Here is an 18,344-nt window from a genome sequence, read left to right as displayed (position 1 = left end):
CATTTGTATGGCGAAGTTGAAATTAATTTGCGTAGAAAACTAAATCCAAGGCTTAATTTTTTTAATCAATAAATTACAATTTATTCTGTTATGTTTATGGCATGCACATGAAAGTTTTATTGCGGCCTGCCTACGCCATCGCATAAAACTTCTGAGGCCGCCACAAATCTACAAATAAGAGTGGCAACCAGCCATACATGCAATAAAGCAAATAACGAAGACAAATAATTCAGTGGCAGAATAAAACTACAGGGCTGTCCATTAATTGAGCAAAAAGAGTCAAATTTTAGAATGTAGGCACACTACCTGATTGCGATTCATCATTATCACTGTTAAGTTTTAATTGTGGTGGAAAATCGACTTTAAAAGACAAATTAACGCGTTTCTCCATTTCCCGCTTGATGTCGCTGCCTACGCTTTTAGAACCGTGTGAGCCAGGTCGTCGTTCCCACGAAGAAATTTTAGCGAAATTATGAAATATCCGGCCTCAAAATTATAAAAGCCTATACAGTGTGTTCAAATTTAAAGTGTAAGTAATATAGTGCGAATGCCGGATCGCGGAATATGCAGCTTTTAAGCGGTGAAAAGATCCAGTTTCGGCCATGTTTACCGTATCGAAAGTAGGGTGCCCGTTGTTTTGCTTTTTTGAGTGAAAAGTTCAATATTTTCTTGGAAACCTCTGTTTGCCGGAGGATCGATCTGCTTGCGATGGATAACTCAGATCGCGGTAAGTAACCAGAAACCTTCAGAAGTATTGATGCCTTAATACCAAATGGGTCACAAGGCAGGGAAAGGGCAATGGCAAAGTCAGGGTCGGCCTATTTAGTTCACTGACCGCGTTTCTTTGTACCTTATAACCTTGCTTGAGCCCGCGATTTTGGTTTTGCCACTCTTCCCAGTGAAATGAAAGAAAATATTTACTTCATTCTACGAATATAATAACATATCGCAAATTCCTAATTCTAAGTGGGTATTGAAATCACGTTTTCCTTGAACACATAAAGTCTGAACAGAATTTCAAACGAACATGCCTAACTAGTATTTCGCTGAGAATTCTTACCGAAAACTTCGGTTACATAAGTATTAATTCAATTATAAAATATGGGGAAATTGTACAAGGTAATCTCATTTACAATCAAAAATATGGATTGTAAATGAACTCCAGCTTCTGATCTAATACGGCAGAATACTGTGGCTCCCTGCCTAGTCCTTCCTCCGACAGGTGGTGCTGCTAATGCGAAGCAGCTTATCAATATGAGATGGCGCTAGCCGTCCCTTATTATTGCCCGCCTTGAATAACTATCTGAAATATCATTATTTATTAATTTTATTATTAGCGTAGTCTAGACTGAGATCTAAAAGGAAGGTTTTCATTTAAGTGAAATCTCGAGCGAAACGCAAACCACGTCACTTCTCAAACCACCATTAATCCCCGATTTGCTTTGTGAACTTGATGAGAGAGCTTTTGTATGAGTAATACCGGGTATTTCGTCTAGCCGAAATGTTTAAAACATTTGCGAACGTGCTCTTTGGCTTTATTTCAGATTATTTTGGGTGCAAAACAGCAAAAATAACATTGAAAATGTCTGATTCAGACCGACTTCGTTTATGAGGTCGCATTATAGGTAAACGGGTGTCACTGAGGTATCCAGTTAAAAATTCATGCATTTTCGTTGCATCGGGTAATATGGAGCGTTATATTAAGAATCGGCAAGAAGTGTACACGGATATATACAGAATAGAACTATCTCTGGGACCAGACATTTGGAGTAACAGTGGCATGCGGCACGTCCGCAGTTAAGGGTCGCAATATTCTGGCCTAAGATGGTACGGATTAAAGACGAATGAACGCGGTTAGAACGTCACGCTTAGCTACCAGTTGAAAGCTACTGCGTTCTGGATTTCCAGCCCTTCCCGATGGAAATGGCGCTAGGTACACGCAACGAAACCGTTCTCCCTTCCACGAGTTCCTGCTCAAATCTAATGTTCAATTTAACCCGGCTTATTCGCGTCGACCCACATAAACAGGCTCGTGTCAAGGTTGACAGGGCCCCCAGGAAAGGGGTGACCTATTTTTAGTGCGAAGCCGCGGAGAACCTTTGAACACCCGCCGTGGTCTGGCCAAAAGTCTTTGGCCTTCGACATTTTAATGAAATACGCCGTCTGCAAACGGTGATGATGCACAATCGCGCAAATTCATGGAAATTCAACGACAAAAACAAACCCTGCGGAGCCCGTGGGAGGATCCCCAGCCCAAAGTGGAGAGAGTGGAAACCCATCCCGTCCCACGACAAACGGCGAGACGGCGGACGATCGATATAGCCCCCGTTTTTTTTTTGTTTTTTTTTCCTTTGTTGGTAGAGTCGGGGTTTTGTCGCAGTTGCTTGAATGTTAAGAACTAATACCAATAGCAAATTGTTGAGTTACGTAAGATCCTGCGAGGTCGCTTCGGAACGAAAAAACGCCGTCTATGCTCGTAACCTTGGCGGGAAACAAGGGCAAATTTTTTCCCCGGCTGTTTGTGAGACCTTGGAAGCTTCCGTACCAACTGCCTGATCTATTTTATGCCCTCCTGTACCAGCCATAATGGGTTTGGCTTCAGGATGCACATTAGCGAAATACAGTCGACGCGCTCGATGGTGTACACCAATTCAAACCAAGTGCGGTTCGTGCTTTCGAAATGTTTACATCAGCGAACGTGATTTAAATAGTAAACGATCCATTAATGGAACGATTAATACGTGTACATAACAAAATAAACAAATATCCTAATAACGATAAATATTTTTTAATTACAAGAAAAACAATCTGCAACTTTGGCCCTCGCAAATTGGCGCTTGTAAAGGCGTTTTTGATAACTTTTCAATTTTTTCCCGGTTATTCGCCTCGTTTTTCACTTTAAAAATTGCTTAAACTTTCTGGGAACCAGTTTCAAGGAAATTGGCAAATAGTAGGTATACAGGGTGCAACATTTAACTTGGGACGTTGCGACATCCGGAGTAATAAGCGCTCTACGGAAAGAGTGTCTATTATGAAAGTTTAGTTATTCCGCGGGGAAATACATTGACGCTAAAATTAGCGCCCCTCCCTGTGGGGGCTATGCGGGGAAACTTTGAACTCTTGAACGGCAGCCCCCACTTTTTGTTGCAGATTCAAATTCTAAGGCAAAACATACGTAGAATTTGGTTGGAACATTTTTTGCGATTCGTGATGGTAGCCACTGTAATCAACCAAATTTGATTTCCCTTTCGTTTGTAACGCATCGTAACGTCTAATGAAATCTGCTGCTGAAGAAACTGATGAGGAACCCATCGAACAGAGGGCTAAAAGGGTCGGGTTTTGAGGGTTCAGTGCAGCACTGCCTTTTACCGATTGAGGTGAATTATTGAGTTTTAAGTTGCATTTACCAATGTTATTGCTGAATAAATTTAACCTTTTTTTGTTACACGTCGAGCAATCAACATCTATTCAGTGCGTTCTTTATCATTTTATTAAAGTTTTAACCTCATCATAGCTTCTCGGTTGCCAACTTTGACTTGTTTTTATGGGAGCCTGCTTCTCACGGTACGGCATGGGTCCACTGCGTCACACAGTAGGCGAAATGGACAGGTTTATACATTTTGATATAAAAAAAAAACGAGTTAGATCCCTAGTTATTCGACGCAATGCCTGCGAAGCACAAGTTTCGACATGATAATGACCCATAACACACGTCGAAATTAGTGCAAAAACATTTGTTGGCACAGAAGGTTGATGTTTTAAAACGGCCGTCCCAGAGTCCTGATCTGAACTCCATTGAGACCTTACGGGACATGGTGGATAGGGAAATAAGATCGAATCGAATTAAAAATTAACAAGGACTTTTTGAAAAATTGGGGAGTGCGTGGTGCGACACAGATCGGACAATAATTGTGAAACTATGCCGGAACCATGTCCCGGCGGGACCGGCACAAATGGGCGCAACCTTAAATATTAATTAAAATAAAAATGTTCACTGTTTTTATTGTCCATAGTTTCTTCAGTAAAAGAGTTCCGACCGTTTTGTCCTCGCTGAAAACAAGACTTGTTCATGTAGTCATCTACATATTTCATGGTTAATCATATTGGGAACGTTTCACCAACGGTATACTAATTACAATGTTATAATCCAGAGTTGACGTTAATGTTTACATTTTAACCATAAAACCTATCGGACCCAGAAAACCCGTGTAAATCCACCATATCCGGTTTATGTGGCTATTTAGGGAGGTATTAAAGTGAAATAAACACGACGCGACGTTGCCAAGTCTCAAAAGATTTTTTTTTTGGTTTTCCGAGGAAATGGCTGCGTTTACCGCCCGTGGTATTCGGACTTTTTTTTGTCTCAAACGATACTCCTAGACGTTGGTTAAATTTACGAAATTTATTTCACCAACACCCTATATATTCGGAATGTTTTCTCAACGGTATACTAATTATGATGTAATAACCCGTGGTTCATTCGTTAGGTGCCAAGAAAATGTTTCAACGTTGAAACAAGTTTCAACCTTTCTCTTCAACGCTGCATCAGGTTTTCGGACCCCGTTGCAAGGGGCCTTTTTGTTCGAGAATGATGTTGTTGGTGGTTCAATTTGCGAAAGTTGTTTTCCTAACACCCGGTAATAACACATCGTATATCGTCACGCCAAGCCCAGGATTCCTGATTGGGACAGTGGCGGCAGTGCAGGAAGAGAGTGTCATGGATGAGTGTGTCGCGTGTGTACTTAAACCTCGTTTTGCGCAGTGTGCCGTAGATTGGATGACTCTCATTATGGGTGTTATTTTCGTGTGTGCCCTTGAAAATCCGTGGCGCAGTCCCAGTAGCCCATGAGCTTAGACCGACCATCACCAGCGACAGCGAATCGGAATCGCGCGGTAGTGTTTTGTTTCGCGTCGTCGGCGGCTGCCACGCCGCCTTCTCCACGACTTCCGCCGTCGCTTCATCAATTGTCGGCAACGCGAAACAAAGGAGCGTCGCGGTGGAAAACCGACCAGGAAAATCCCGAGCAGTGTTTCAATTCGTCGGTTCGGTTAGTCCTGTCCTGGATCCGCCTCGCGTCCGTGCGTCCTATCTATGGCACGAATGCCAATTTTAAATCTAGTAGAGACGGTCAGGGTCGCGTTGCGAACGCAAATTATTATCATCTGTAAGCGCACTTTGTAAATATTTGCCCGAGTGGTACACCCGATAAACTGGAGGCAGCCGCGGTGATCCCCATTGACGTCTGATCATCACCGACTTATTCGGCGTGACGACTAACTTAAAAAGACAAGTCACAGTTTCGTTCATAATCTTGAGGGTGTCGTGGCATTGATAAATTGACGTGTACAGGCCCGATTATCAGCGGCTCGAATCTCTCCTGCAATCCTCCTTAATTTTCTACCTCTATGGGCGCAATGTATCATCGCCGGCACGGCGTGGTGGAGCGTCTCGCCCCAAGTTTATTTTTAAGCGTTTTCAGTTTGTTGATGCACGGAGTACACTGGTTCAGTCAGATCTAACAACCCGGACGCTCCGCACTCGGCTTTGTAGTGTCATGTAGTGTTGTCAGAGCTTATCCGAAGAGCGGCGACTGGGCAGGACTCGCCGTTATCTCGTCTTAAGGCATAGTGACCGAGTGAAACTTGAATTGTTGTGATTGTGAACGAGGCTGTGATAAAGGTTGTGGTAGTAGAGATGATGAAGAAGGAGAAACCCATGATGTCGGTGACGGCCATAATACAGGGGGCCCAGCAGCAGCACTGGAGTCGGAGCTTCGGGGGCTTCGCCGCCCCTCAAATGTCACTAGGTACGAACAGCAATAATAGCCGACCTTATTTATCCTAGCTAGATTTATTTCGGGATTGATTAGTGTAAAGGTCACATACGGTGACCTTATTAAGGAAACTGTAACGATACCACTACGTAAATTGATTACTAATTTGGGTTGTTGTAGGCGTGCCATATCTTCACTGACTGATCTAATAATTTCTTTTTGTTTTAAGGTTACCCCTGCGCCAATGGTGAGTATTAAGCTTGGTTTTAATCATCATCATCATCAAGGTTGACGCGCGTTCGGCTCATCTCGCCTTACGTTTTGGGTGTCACCGGGGCTGCCCCAATTTCGAAACGCAATTCGGAACAATCGAATTGAAGCACCGAAAATCGCCCAGTCAGCGACGTTTATCAGTTTATTTTCATGTCGGAAAGTGGGCCAGAACCGTTCTGTGGCAATTGTTATCTAAACAGCATTCCGCAACGAGGCCCTGAATTTGTGCATTTTCTTTTTTATCTATTATTTTTGCCTCAACGGCAGTTTTATACGTCTACGGGCCTAGACGCCACCGCCACCTGTTATTCGGACGGGATAAATTATTCGACCTCTGCGCCCGTCGATGCGTTGAATAAGTAGGTGGCCTTGGAAGAGCGCCACCGTCTGTCATTCAGATCACCTTCTCTGACGCACCGCGAATTTGAGGCTTCGGAGGTTCGAAAAAGACCTCATTGCGCAGCACCGAAACACCTACTGCGCAATTCGCGTCCATTTATGACGCCAATTAATGAGCCGATTATATTTTAAGGCTAACAACATTGATTTTTTTTTTATCGGCATTCCGATGGAAACCTGCGGCGCGATTTTGCTATTCCTCGCATGCCGCGGGTGCCGAGCTTGAAGCGAGCACCTTTAATTTCAACATCATCACACAAAGTGGAAAATCACACACCGCAATAATTACCCCAATTACGCTCATCTATTTGCTACTTCTCGTCCGTGACCCTGTTCAGTTATTCAGTTACTGACATTGCAGGGCTGACGCTCGACCAAAACCTGTCGATGGGTCCCATAGGGCCGCAGTCCCCGCTGGACCTGAAACCGGACACCGCCGCTCTAGGTCAGTTCAGTCCGCAGGGCCCGAATAGTCCCAATTCCTACGCTTTGGGACAAGTGGGTTTGCTCAGCCCGTCACCCGGGGGTGGGGGGCAGAAGTCCGGCCAAGGCAGCCCGTACCCCCCCAACCACCCCCTCAGCGGATCTAAGCACTTGTGCTCGATATGCGGGGACAGGGCCAGTGGAAAGCATTATGGAGTTTACAGGTAAGGTCGCTGCTAATTAAGTGGGAACACCCGTGCTGGCGTGTGTTCACACGCCCTTAACGGCCGCGTTCAGGCCGGAAGAACTGGATTCGCCTTTGGGTCTGGGCCAAAATTCAAAGCAATAAAGTCGGTGTTCCATGGGCCGTTACAAGCGGACTGAAAGAGTCCGTAAATGCTAAGATGTGTTGTTGATTTTAAATGGTCGCACCTACGAGTTATAAATCGCAACCAAGGCCGTCGTTCGTTTCGCATTAGTTATTAGCAGTGATAGATAATTTTCCGAATGTGTTGAAGAGGAAATGTTTGTTGACTGAGCAATTTATGAACGTTTAAAGGTTACATACATTATAGCACTACATTAAACTAATTTATGGAGAACCTGGTTTATATTGGGGCATTGGTTAATGGCAAACTACATTTTTGCACAGCATATTACCATACACGTGTCGCAAGTTACGCGAGGCGTCCTGACGCACGCAGAGCCCGTTGGAAGGTGCCGCTCGGAGAAATGAGGAATATCTGCGAAATGAGCTTTAATTGTGGCCGTGAGAATTTTTTCGCATTTTTCACTTGCCGCAGGATCGGACTTTCTAATTTTTTTTTCGCTCTTGTATCGTCCTAAACTGTTCACCTTTTTTTTGCAGTTGTGAGGGCTGCAAGGGCTTCTTCAAGCGCACCGTCAGAAAAGACCTCTCCTACGCATGCAGAGAGGAAAAACATTGTACAATCGATAAGAGGCAGAGGAACAGGTGCGTTCAGAATCGCCTAAAATCGGGCGAAATCCAACAACGAATCCTTTTTCAGGTGCCAATACTGTCGGTATCAAAAATGCCTGGACATGGGCATGAAGAGGGAGGCGGTCCAGGAGGAACGTCAAAGGACAAAAGACCGCGACACGTCGGAGGTGGAGTCCACCTCCAATTTGCAGGTGGACATGCCATTGGAAAGGCTGGTGGAAGCGGAGAAGCGGGTGGAGTGCCACGAGGTATCCGCTTCGTTAGAGGTGAATACCTTTTTTGTCTGTTTTGCCGCTAATCAGACGCGTCTGTTAATCAAAACCATAATCCAATAACAAGTAATAAACGTGGCGCATTTATTTGCGTTTCGGGCGTCAATGCACCCACGACCTTGTCGTTCGCGACTGCTTAGGAATCCACATTAGTTCTCGGAATCTGCATCAACAAAACAATTTTCATCAATTGAGCTGGCATATGGATCAGTGAAAATGCCCCATTGCGGTTGCAGAAAACGAGAATACCATTTAATACGTGAATTTTCTTTGGCAGAATGTTAACGCCAACATCCGGCAGGCCTCCGACACCCACCTTTTGCAATTGCTCGAATGGGCGAAGCATCTTCCGCACTTCTCGTCGCTCAACATGCAAGATCAAATCATTTTGCTGAAAAATAGCTGGAATGAGCTGCACATAATGGCTCTGGCCCATAGGTCTATGGCATTGCAGCAAGGCATTCTGCTGGCCACTGGGATGACCATTACCGAGTACGTTTCGACAAAGAGACAATTTACTGTAATTTTTATTTTTGCAAATGTAAACCCCATAGTCAGTCACATACTCGGACGACTAAAGATGTCACGGTTTGTAGAATTTTGCAAGTTTATCGCCTGAAAAAACTTCCTTCAAATTGAATTTTTTACTTCAAAGAAAGCCAAATTTCCACATTTCTCCAGGTCAACATCCATTACAATCGGCGTTGCAAACATTTACGGCTGGATCCAGGATTTCATAAACAAACTGAGAGAAATTAGGGTGGATAAGTCGGAGCTCGCCTGCCTGAGAGCGGTTATTTTGTTCAATCCAGGTGAGAATTTATTTCAATGTATGAATTTGGGATTTCATCGGAGCGTGTTTGTCCTAGAATTCCGTGGCCTCGTGTGCAAAGAAGATGTGAACGTGATGCGCGAGAAGGTATACGAGGTGATGGAAAACTACGTTCGAACCACCTATCCCTCTGAGCCTGGGAGATTCGCAAAATTGCTGCTTCGGCTACCAGTACTGCGGTCAATTGGTCTCAAATGTCAAGACCACCTGTTTTATTATAGGTGAGTCAGATTTTTCATTTGAATCGTATTTTGTTAATGCTCGTGATTCATTACAGAATAGTCTCCGACGTAAATTTGGAGTCATTCCTACGAAAGATGCTCGACAACGCCAGAAACACTTAATTTATTCACTTATTGATTACCTACTATTAACCAGCATTTTGTGTTATCACTGAAGCGTTGTCAGTTAAACAGCGTGCTATTGATGATACGAAATCCACTTAGCGTGTAGAATTGTTGCTGTTGAATCGTTGAGAACGTTTGAAAGGAGGGAAAGGCAAAGAAATAAAACGCATTTTTCACAACAATTTTTTCCCTCGATCAGAGGACTGTGATTGATTTTTACTACTATAATAGTTTCGGAAATGCATGTAAAAGTGGTCTATATTTTACGACGTTGCTTAAGTGAGTTTGTACCTGTTTCGAGGAAATTGTTGTCCGTAAATTCCTTGTCTAATTAAGTAATTCCGTTACAGCGCAGGAATCGTTATATAAGGCGTGATGGTTGTGTTTGCAGAATAATCAAAATTCTATAAAATAATGATATATTAATAAACATAAAGTATAAAAATTTTGAAATTATAAGAAGTATTATCGGATTTACCGATGACGTGTTTATTAAAGCGGTTGGGAAAATGTTTACTTTCCAATTTTCAGTAATTAGTTTCGTGCAAATAATGCCATTTTGTATGAGTTTTAACACCATTAACTTGAAATTATTCCTTATGTAGTTTATACACTTTAAATTTTATCATTATGTAAAATTATATTTTTAATAAATTCTATTTTAATAATTCGGAGTGAAATGTATCATTACATTGCCTGCGTCCTCTAGACAATAATAGCTACGTTTCCCTTAAACCAAATTGTTGTTTATTATTGACTGTGGTGCCTTAGGTTAGTTAATTTTAAGTGAGATTTTCCTTTGAAGAGACTTTAAGAGCCTCATTTCTTTGTTCATTGACAGAATTTACTATGCAATTAACTTTATCAATGTAATGGAATAATACAAAGCATAATCATTGGTTTTAATTTAACAGCTTAAGCTCGTGCATCTACTTTTATATGAAGGATTATGAAAACATTTCGGAACAACGTCACGAAATTTTGATTTCAGGCCAGTAAATAAATTAATTTTTGAACCGCATACCTTACTAAGCTAGATGACTAAGGCACCTTTTTGCTGCATTAAATCTCTTCTGACTAAATTTTACCTCGGATTTTTCTCGGATTCATTAATTTCAAGAAATACTGCAGTATTTGCATATGTACAGGGAAAACATGCAGTATTAATCTTTTTAAATCCATTAAATAATCCGGTTTTAATGCCACATAACAAATACCAATAACATATTGTGTAGAATCTTAATTTTTATATTCCTACGCTTAAACGGTGAACTGCTTTGAGAGATTGAAGGTGAGCACAGTGCCGAGTCATCGTCAGCGCTGGGAAACCAAGAGGGAATCGTCGAAACGAAACTTGAGCAGCAGAATGAAGAAGAACCGAAAAATAAAGGCATTATTCTCGTGGTATCTACTACGCTTAATGAATTATTTGATAGCCCTTAGATTCGGTGTGGGGTATCCTATGGTCATTTTACTACAAATATTTTTATTGTGTACGCTCCTGGCGACATCCACATTATCTTTAACTATAATTACCATGACTGACTCAATTGTTTGTCTAAATCTAGATATTCCAGTAAGTAGCTGTGTCCTTAATGTTAAATAAATAAAATACCCTGGTTACACTTCCGATTAGACGAACCAAGCCATAATCCTTCCTTTTTTTTATCCTACATCGTCCTGAGTTCCTGTGGCTGGCGTTCGTTTCCTATCAGCAGGTTGCTTTGATTATAGTCCTTTAGCATGTTTACTCAGGAATAGAAGCAATCTTATTCTTCAACTCCTTGATAAATCACGTGAATATGTCGCCTAGGTATGCAGGGGTGTTGATGAGTATTGAGAACACCATTGCTCAGGTTATAGCAGTTGGTGCTCCGTTGATAATTTAGTATCGAATTGAGGATGTGATAAGGAAAAATTGGGATTTCATCATGAAGTTTTGTAAATTATTTGTGTTTTTTTGGCGAATGCCGGAGTGTTGAGGAGGATTTTCCTATCGTTGGCAGTTGTAATGAGTATTACAGGGTCGTCCTTTATTGTTTTCGAAAAAGTGACGGAACTCAAGGGACAAGCGAGTTTCTAAGGGTTCGAAAAAGTATGATGTATGACTGCGAAATGTGTTATAAAATTTTAATAAATTTTTGAATAAAAACCTTGTATCTCAATGAATTATTTCCTTCACCATTCAATCAAGAATCTTACGGTTTCTTTTGCCAATAACTGCGCTTGATTTCATAAGATTTAAATCATGTGATTCACGTGATTTGTTTGTTTATCTGTGACATTTTAATCCGCAGTCGCAGGTGCTTTATTGAGCAATTCGAATTCCACATGCAAACAGTTATTCGTGGTACTAGCTGAGAGTTATATAACTGGCCAAATAAGATTTGTCAAATATTGAAATGGTAGCTAATTTTACCAGCATATCCCAACTTTTCGTTATTTGCTAAGGTGTGAAATCTTCATTTTCTTTATTTAGTTCCGCCGCCCTAACGCCATGCAAATAATAAAGCATGATAATCAAAATCACCTCAAGAGGACATTGAATATCAGAGGGATCTCTTCGCCCGCTCGTCAGGACCTCGTTACTAAAAATAAATTGTCGATGTCTGACGTTTGCAGTTCAGGGTCCACTGCAAAACTCTTGTACCGCTCATCCATTACAAAATTTGAATGTAGTTAGGAAAACGGCAACATTGCGATAGTCTTTTATTGAGCGGTCATGGTTCCCTCATATATCTTTCAGGTGGGTAGTACGTCATTCGTGAGCTTGGGTTGACAGTAGTCGACGTTGCCAGATCTTCACGAAATTCTTCGAAGCTCCTGAATGAGCCTAAATAATAGAATGTAGTTCTGTTCAACCTAATCTCCCTGCGGAATTTAATTAAACGATAAAAAACATTATAATTGTAGGAAGACAAGTTGTTTACTGATTGTTGCGATCAGCAGATTGGTTGTGCTATTTTAACGCCACGAAATCATTAATCTAAAGTGATTCATATTTTATTGAAAACACGAAGCTGTAATTAACCAACAGAGTGTGAAAAGAAACGTTACACTTTTTGCGCATATTTGCATTTATTAGTCGTCGCAATTAAGCTTCCTTAAGACACGCCGAAGGCTCCTCGTTCGAGTCATATGACCGTCAATTTGTGGCAGAACAAGGGACGATTCAATTTGAAAGCTGTTACTGTACAACAACAATTAGTTGTCCCAATTATCGTTTGTTAAGAGCAGTCCACTACGTCAATGATCAGCCCGAAACTGAACGCATTGATGTGCTAATTGGCGCTTCTTGGATTTGCTGGGCCCTAATGGCGACGCGAACCATGCCAAGAACATGAGCGTCAGCAACGGTCACATGCATCGCTAAGCTATCAAATGAATCATTTTTTGTTATCCACGAATATTCGTATTTGACAAATCAAAGTTATATTTAAGGAGCACCTATTATTAGCTGCTAAGGCACATTGTGTCGATCCCCTTGATCCGCTTGCGTGGGGGCAAGGTACCTTGGACAAATTTACTAGCAGGACTTTTGAAACGGCGTCTGTCAACACTTTTTCGGATCTAAATTTTCGCAATTTGGCCAGATCACTCGGTAAATAACACAATCAAAGAACATATCTCCCACCAAATCCAGGCTTGTTAACAAGTCTCCAGGAATGCTCTAGCAAATCGGGCTATTTCGGGAGCCCCAGCAGGAGCAGTTGTCGGTCGTAATTCCTCGATATTTGTTCACTCGTACATGCGACACCTTCAGAGCGTCACGTACACGATTGTGGTGCTTGACCAATAGTGCTGAATGGCTGTGATCTTAAGCTAAAATTGTTTATGCATTTAAGCATATTCGGATAATTAGAACAATAAATCGATAGGAGTTCGAAGTGTTGATTTCACGCCTGATTATCGCTCGACGATAAATTCGACGGTTGTTGGTTATATCATCACCACTAAGCGAAATAATCCTTCACCTTCAACGGCACCGGGACTCAATTCGTATTGTGGAGTTGTGCGATTCGGACACGAGCCATAAACATTTTCTGTGATATTTTGAAAACAAACGTTCCCGACATTTGTAAATATAGATTTACCTCAGGAGAGTTAGACGCGACCTCAAGAAAATCGGTTCTTTCTGCATGGGTGATGGTCATTATTATGGACAAAGGGAGTAATGTCAGCACTGTGGAGAGGAAAAAGTCTTTGTTGGATGCCATGATCCTCACACCGCTGAAAGAGAAAGGTATGAGTTTTTTCACTAATGAGTAACTTAGTTTTGACTGGGGGAAAAATGGATTTTGTGGTAGGCCGCGATGCGCCTTAATGGCTGGTTTTCCTCATGGAAAGCTACATATATTTTCCTTTCGGGACTTATTCGCGGCTTCATTCAACTGACTAAGCTAAAAATATAGATACTCGGCCAAAAATTGCATGCTCTCTACTACAGATTTCTGACGCAATTTGCCTGCTAACGACCGAATACTTGTACTTGCATGTAGGTAGATAAAAGATATACAATTTCCTTAAATTTACTACGAAAACACCACATTCAACTGCCCAATTACACCTTCAAAGGAGCTTATTAATGACTAATAAATTCGTAAAAATTCAGCGAATGGAACACACCCAAAACTATACAAGCGCATCTATGAAAACATTACACGTTCATTCCAATTCCTCTGTACACTCACTCCAAAATTTACACAGGTGGTTTATCTAAAAGTATTAAGCCGTAAAAACGAGCCCATGCACAGAGGTGCAGTTTGAAAATTTCCTGGCCAAGACTGCTTAGTTCGGTTTTTCCTCGCCGATTAGTCCTTGAGCATGTGTCCGATTAATCTACGAACAAGTGTAAACGTCCAATAAAACACTAAAAAAACACGCTAAATTATATATATATCTATAATCTTATATTGAAGAAAAAATCGTGGACAGGGTGCCCGTTGCTGCAGCCCAACTACGTGAATCTCGGCCACCTTAAAAGACGCGGTGAGATTGGGGCGCAAAGTTGCACAATTTGCAGTTCAAAAGTGTACCCCTTTCAAAATTTGAACATTTCCGATGGTGCTCGAAAAAACTGAAATTCTGGACAAACGTTTCGCACGCCAAATAACTCAAAGCCCGACGTTTCGAGTTTTAACGACCATCGTCAACTCTTTTCTTTCTTAGAGCCGCCGTCTTGTATTATCACCTGCACATGTGGTCTATGGGTTGTAGTGAGCGGAAAAACCGAATCTTATAAGTATCCACTTGAATAGCTAAATTCTATCAAAAAAAACATTACTATGTAAATGATAAATCAATATCAATATTTCACAATGTGTGTTTTCGTACACCACACACTAAACCATAATTAAGTAGATATTAAAAATGGTTATAAGAAAATTAAAATATATATAAGTGAAAACTAATTATTATTGATGTGTTTTAAGCTGCACCATATCATATAGTAATTAGTATAAAGAATAATGTGCCCTGGTCTGCACTAACTTATATCTTGGCATAACAATGTTCTTACTTTAAATGGCTCCGTTATCTGCGTTTAATAGCACCGTTTAAAAGTTAAACTAGTCATAATTAAGGTTGCTCCAAATCAAACATTCCCTGTAGGATTGCAGTATTCGTAGGGTTTTTCTTGTCACAGATAAATCGTTTCACAAATTGCACTCGTTTCTTCTATTATATCTTACGCTCTTATTGCCTTTGTCTGCGACTGAGTGTCAAATGCAAGTCATTTTTGCGTTCGCCATATTTTCAAGATCTTTTGTATATGAACATCTTTTCAGATGATTCCATTTGATACGGTAATGTTGCTAAGCAGCCTTATCGCACTCTCGTTACAGGTACATTGTTCCAAAGATTGTACTCGTATTTACAATTACTGTTTAACTAAAATTATACATTTTTGTGTTACTGCAACCAGAGTGGGTACTAGTTGCAAATTTTAGCCTAAAGATAATTTGAAATATTGTAATAATTGTTAAATGTTTATCACACACTAAAATTTAGAATGCATTTTATACTGGTAGAACTAGATAAATACTATAATAGCATTCGATTGCGACTGGCTGTCAAATGGAGGTCATTTTTAGTTCGCCATATTTTCAAGAAATGTTGTATGTGACTGTCTTCTCAAATCGCTCTATTTACTATTTTTAACAGAACTGACTTATACGGTAAAATGGTATAGTTACAATAGTATAAAGGCATGAATGAAAACCGTAGCCGGTTCTTAAACATTTTTTGTTTAATCTTTATTGTCTTTAGAAGGCTCTTTTGTCTGCTTTCCCCATCAAGGATCCCGTGAGCCAGATGCATATTTCCATTTTCTGTTCTTCATTTCTCTCATTTGTCCCGCAAAATCCCGCTCGTTACACCAAACTATACTTTCCTTAACTAGTTGAAGTACTTAATTTCTAATAATTGTGGCCAAGAAATCGTGAAATTGCCCCAGTGCGTGACGTACAAAGTACATACCATGAAAAAAATCTCACCACAAGCTAACAGACGTGACTTTGCTATCGCTATGTGATGGACGAGACCTCAATTACGTTCTTACTTGTAGCTTTAAATTTTAAAACTGCGGTTTAATATGGGGATTTTCGATACGTTGCAATAAGTTTTATATCAGTCAGCCGTTACTGATTTGTCTGGCTTCGTCATGCATCGATTGTAATATGGGGGACTATATGGGGAATCGTCACATAATCATGTCTGGTTAAATTGAAAAGATTTTAATCAACTATTAAGGTCAGGCTGCCACATTTTTAATTAGTAATTCAGGATTTCTCATTAAGAGAAAGCCTTAGTTTACATAGATGAATTTAGCGTGAGCAAATAGACAAATTTGCGAGTCCAAGATTGTAATTACTGAATAAATAATTGTGATACAGTTTCTCGTCATTTTTATTGTTTTTCTCTTTTTAAATCCGAAATTTACTTATGGAAATCAAATGCGCAGGGGCGCAAAAATTTATCACGGTTAAAATACACTAGCTACATCACTGTGCCCATCTAAACGTTTTACTACACAAAGTCATTAACTCCATTAATTTCCAGAATCTTAGAACGTTCGTTAGAATTTTCAACATCTCCCTTATTCCTCATTTTAGTTCCGAAAATTGGCGTCCGCCATGTCCAAGCCCTGCTCATGTTCTTCTACATGTTGGTTACTATGTTAACTAGGTCCACCATGTCCATTGCTGTAGTCGCCATGACCAGCAACACAACCTCAGCCAACCCAGATATACCCGTAAGTACTCATTTCACCTTCTAACACTCCCCTAACGACCTTTTTCTCCTTGTTATATACAGTACTATAAATGGGAGAAAACCAGTAACATAGTCCTCTCTTCCTTCTACTGGACCTATATCATTCTCCAACCCTTTTCCGGCTACTTTTTCAAGCAATTCGGCCTGAGAAGGTGTCTGTTGTGGACTATGTTGCTGAATGGCCTCGCCTTCACTCTCATCCCTTCAGCAGCCGCCGGATTTGGATATATGGGTGTCATTGCTTGCCGGTATGTAAAAACGCTTTTCCACACCCATTGCAATGGTAAAGACTGACCACTCTGACTTGCAGACTAAACGAAACTAAAAATATAGTTAACACGTTTACAGCATGATACAGGGCCTGCTACAAGGGTTTACTTTTCCAGCCTGTCACACCTCGTTGGGTCTGTGGGCTCCCCTGGGTGAGAGATCGAAACTCACTGTTCTGATTTATTCAGGTTAGTGCGATACTCCCCTTTATATAATAACGTACTGAGATAAGATTTTAGGGTGCAATGTGGGAGCCATGCTCGCAATGGCAATTACTGGGTACATCTCAGCGTCCTCCTACGGGTGGCCGCTGGTTTTCTACATATTCGGGGCGACAGCTATTGTGTGGTGTATAGCATGGATTTTGCTAGGCTTTGATAGTCCTGCGAGACACCCCCGAATTGGAGAGGCTGAAAAGCACTACATTATGGAGAGTCTCGAGCATTGTGAGGAAGACATGGTACATTATGGTCGTTAATTTGCAACAAACGTGTTAGTTCATTTAGTTTTATTATAGAGTGACTCAAATCTGCCCATTAAGCAAATCCTCACCTCCCTGCCATTTTGGGCATTGGCAGTTTGCAATATAGGAAATACATGGGGAACCACTTTGCTTGAGCTTGAAGTTCCTATGTATATTAGCAACGTCCTGGGGTTCGATATTAATTCGGTATTATATTGGCTTATTGGCTAATAATATTTTGAAAAACACATTTCCCTTAGAATGGTCTAATTTCATCGCTCCCCCAAATCACACAGCTTTCCTTGTCGCTAATCTTTGCTCCCGTGACGGATTACATCGTGGAGAAAAAAGTCTTGTCTCTGATGAATTGTAGGAGGCTCTTCCAGATCTTCGGTAAGAACTCTTTATTCCACATTGGAAAGAAACATAAATTTTGATGTATCTTAAAGGTTCCTTGGTACCTGCAGCCACTCTCATCTGGCTGGCATTTGTGAATAAAACCCAAACTACTTTAGTGATAGTACTTCTCAATGTTATAATAGGATTAACAGTGTTTCTATACAATGGTTCTTTTATTAACCATGTGGATATCTCCCCCAAGTACGCTGGGTTAATGCTAGGGATGGAGAACAGCATTTCCCAAATGGTAGGGCTAACTGGGCCTATTTTTGTCCAGTATGTTGTAACAGATTTGGTAAGTTTTCGTGCCCAAAAGAGTTATTGAAAATTGTTTATTTTGTTTTTTTTTTAGGGTGATATTTTCCTCTGGAGGTACCCGTTTCTAATAGTTTCTGTGATAACTGCAACGACAGCAGTGTTTTTTATGACCTTTGGTTCTGCCGAGATTCAGTGGTGGAATTCCTGGGGCAGCTCTTCAACCGAAAACATTCGTGATCCCCTGAATGTTGTTGAACCTAGTAGGTTAGATTTGATAAATAAAGTTTGATATACAGATTTGTTTATAAAATTGAGTTTTTTTTCAAACATTCCTATGAGTAGTTTTCACGTAAATTCCGATTATTTTAAATTGATTCGGAGACATACCAAAGATCAAGTAT

General features: G+C 40.8%; 2 protein-coding genes across 6 annotated transcripts; both read left to right on the top strand.

Moving 5' to 3' along the window:
• The first annotated feature begins 407 nt into the window (after window positions 1-407).
• On the top strand, window positions 408-9,955 carry usp (ultraspiracle). 4 transcript variants are annotated; one of them, XM_066287647.1, is made up of 9 exons: window positions 408-727; window positions 6,004-6,021; window positions 6,808-7,093; window positions 7,738-7,842; window positions 7,898-8,096; window positions 8,380-8,594; window positions 8,784-8,914; window positions 8,972-9,155; window positions 9,212-9,955. In XM_066287647.1, the coding sequence occupies exons 1-9, from the start codon at window positions 709-711 to the stop codon at window positions 9,276-9,278; spliced, it is 1,224 nt and encodes a 407-aa protein (XP_066143744.1). In that variant the 5' UTR covers window positions 408-708; the 3' UTR covers window positions 9,279-9,955. The 4 variants fall into 4 exon arrangements, with proteins under 4 accessions (XP_066143744.1, XP_066143745.1, XP_066143743.1 ...); XM_066287645.1 differs by lacking the exon at window positions 408-727 and adding an exon at window positions 4,707-5,807; XM_066287648.1 differs by lacking the exon at window positions 6,004-6,021.
• Window positions 9,956-12,834: 2,879 nt separating this feature from the next.
• LOC136341807 (putative inorganic phosphate cotransporter) lies at window positions 12,835-18,253 on the top strand. 2 transcript variants are annotated; one of them, XM_066287130.1, is made up of 9 exons: window positions 12,835-13,524; window positions 16,394-16,533; window positions 16,596-16,801; window positions 16,902-17,011; window positions 17,063-17,283; window positions 17,341-17,493; window positions 17,547-17,679; window positions 17,736-17,980; window positions 18,038-18,253. In XM_066287130.1, exons 1-9 carry the CDS (start codon window positions 13,428-13,430, stop codon window positions 18,230-18,232), a joined length of 1,500 nt encoding a protein of 499 aa, XP_066143227.1. In that variant the 5' UTR covers window positions 12,835-13,427; the 3' UTR covers window positions 18,233-18,253. The 2 variants fall into 2 exon arrangements, with proteins under 2 accessions (XP_066143227.1, XP_066143228.1); XM_066287131.1 differs by lacking the exon at window positions 12,835-13,524 and adding an exon at window positions 15,419-16,031.
• The last annotated feature ends 91 nt before the right edge of the window (window positions 18,254-18,344 follow it).

This window comes from Euwallacea fornicatus, chromosome 11 (assembly GCF_040115645.1).
Source record: "Euwallacea fornicatus isolate EFF26 chromosome 11, ASM4011564v1, whole genome shotgun sequence".
Lineage (NCBI taxonomy): Eukaryota > Metazoa > Arthropoda > Insecta > Coleoptera > Curculionidae > Euwallacea > Euwallacea fornicatus.
The sequence above is the reverse complement of the archived record's forward strand: the minus strand, read 5'-3'. Positions and strand labels throughout refer to the sequence as shown.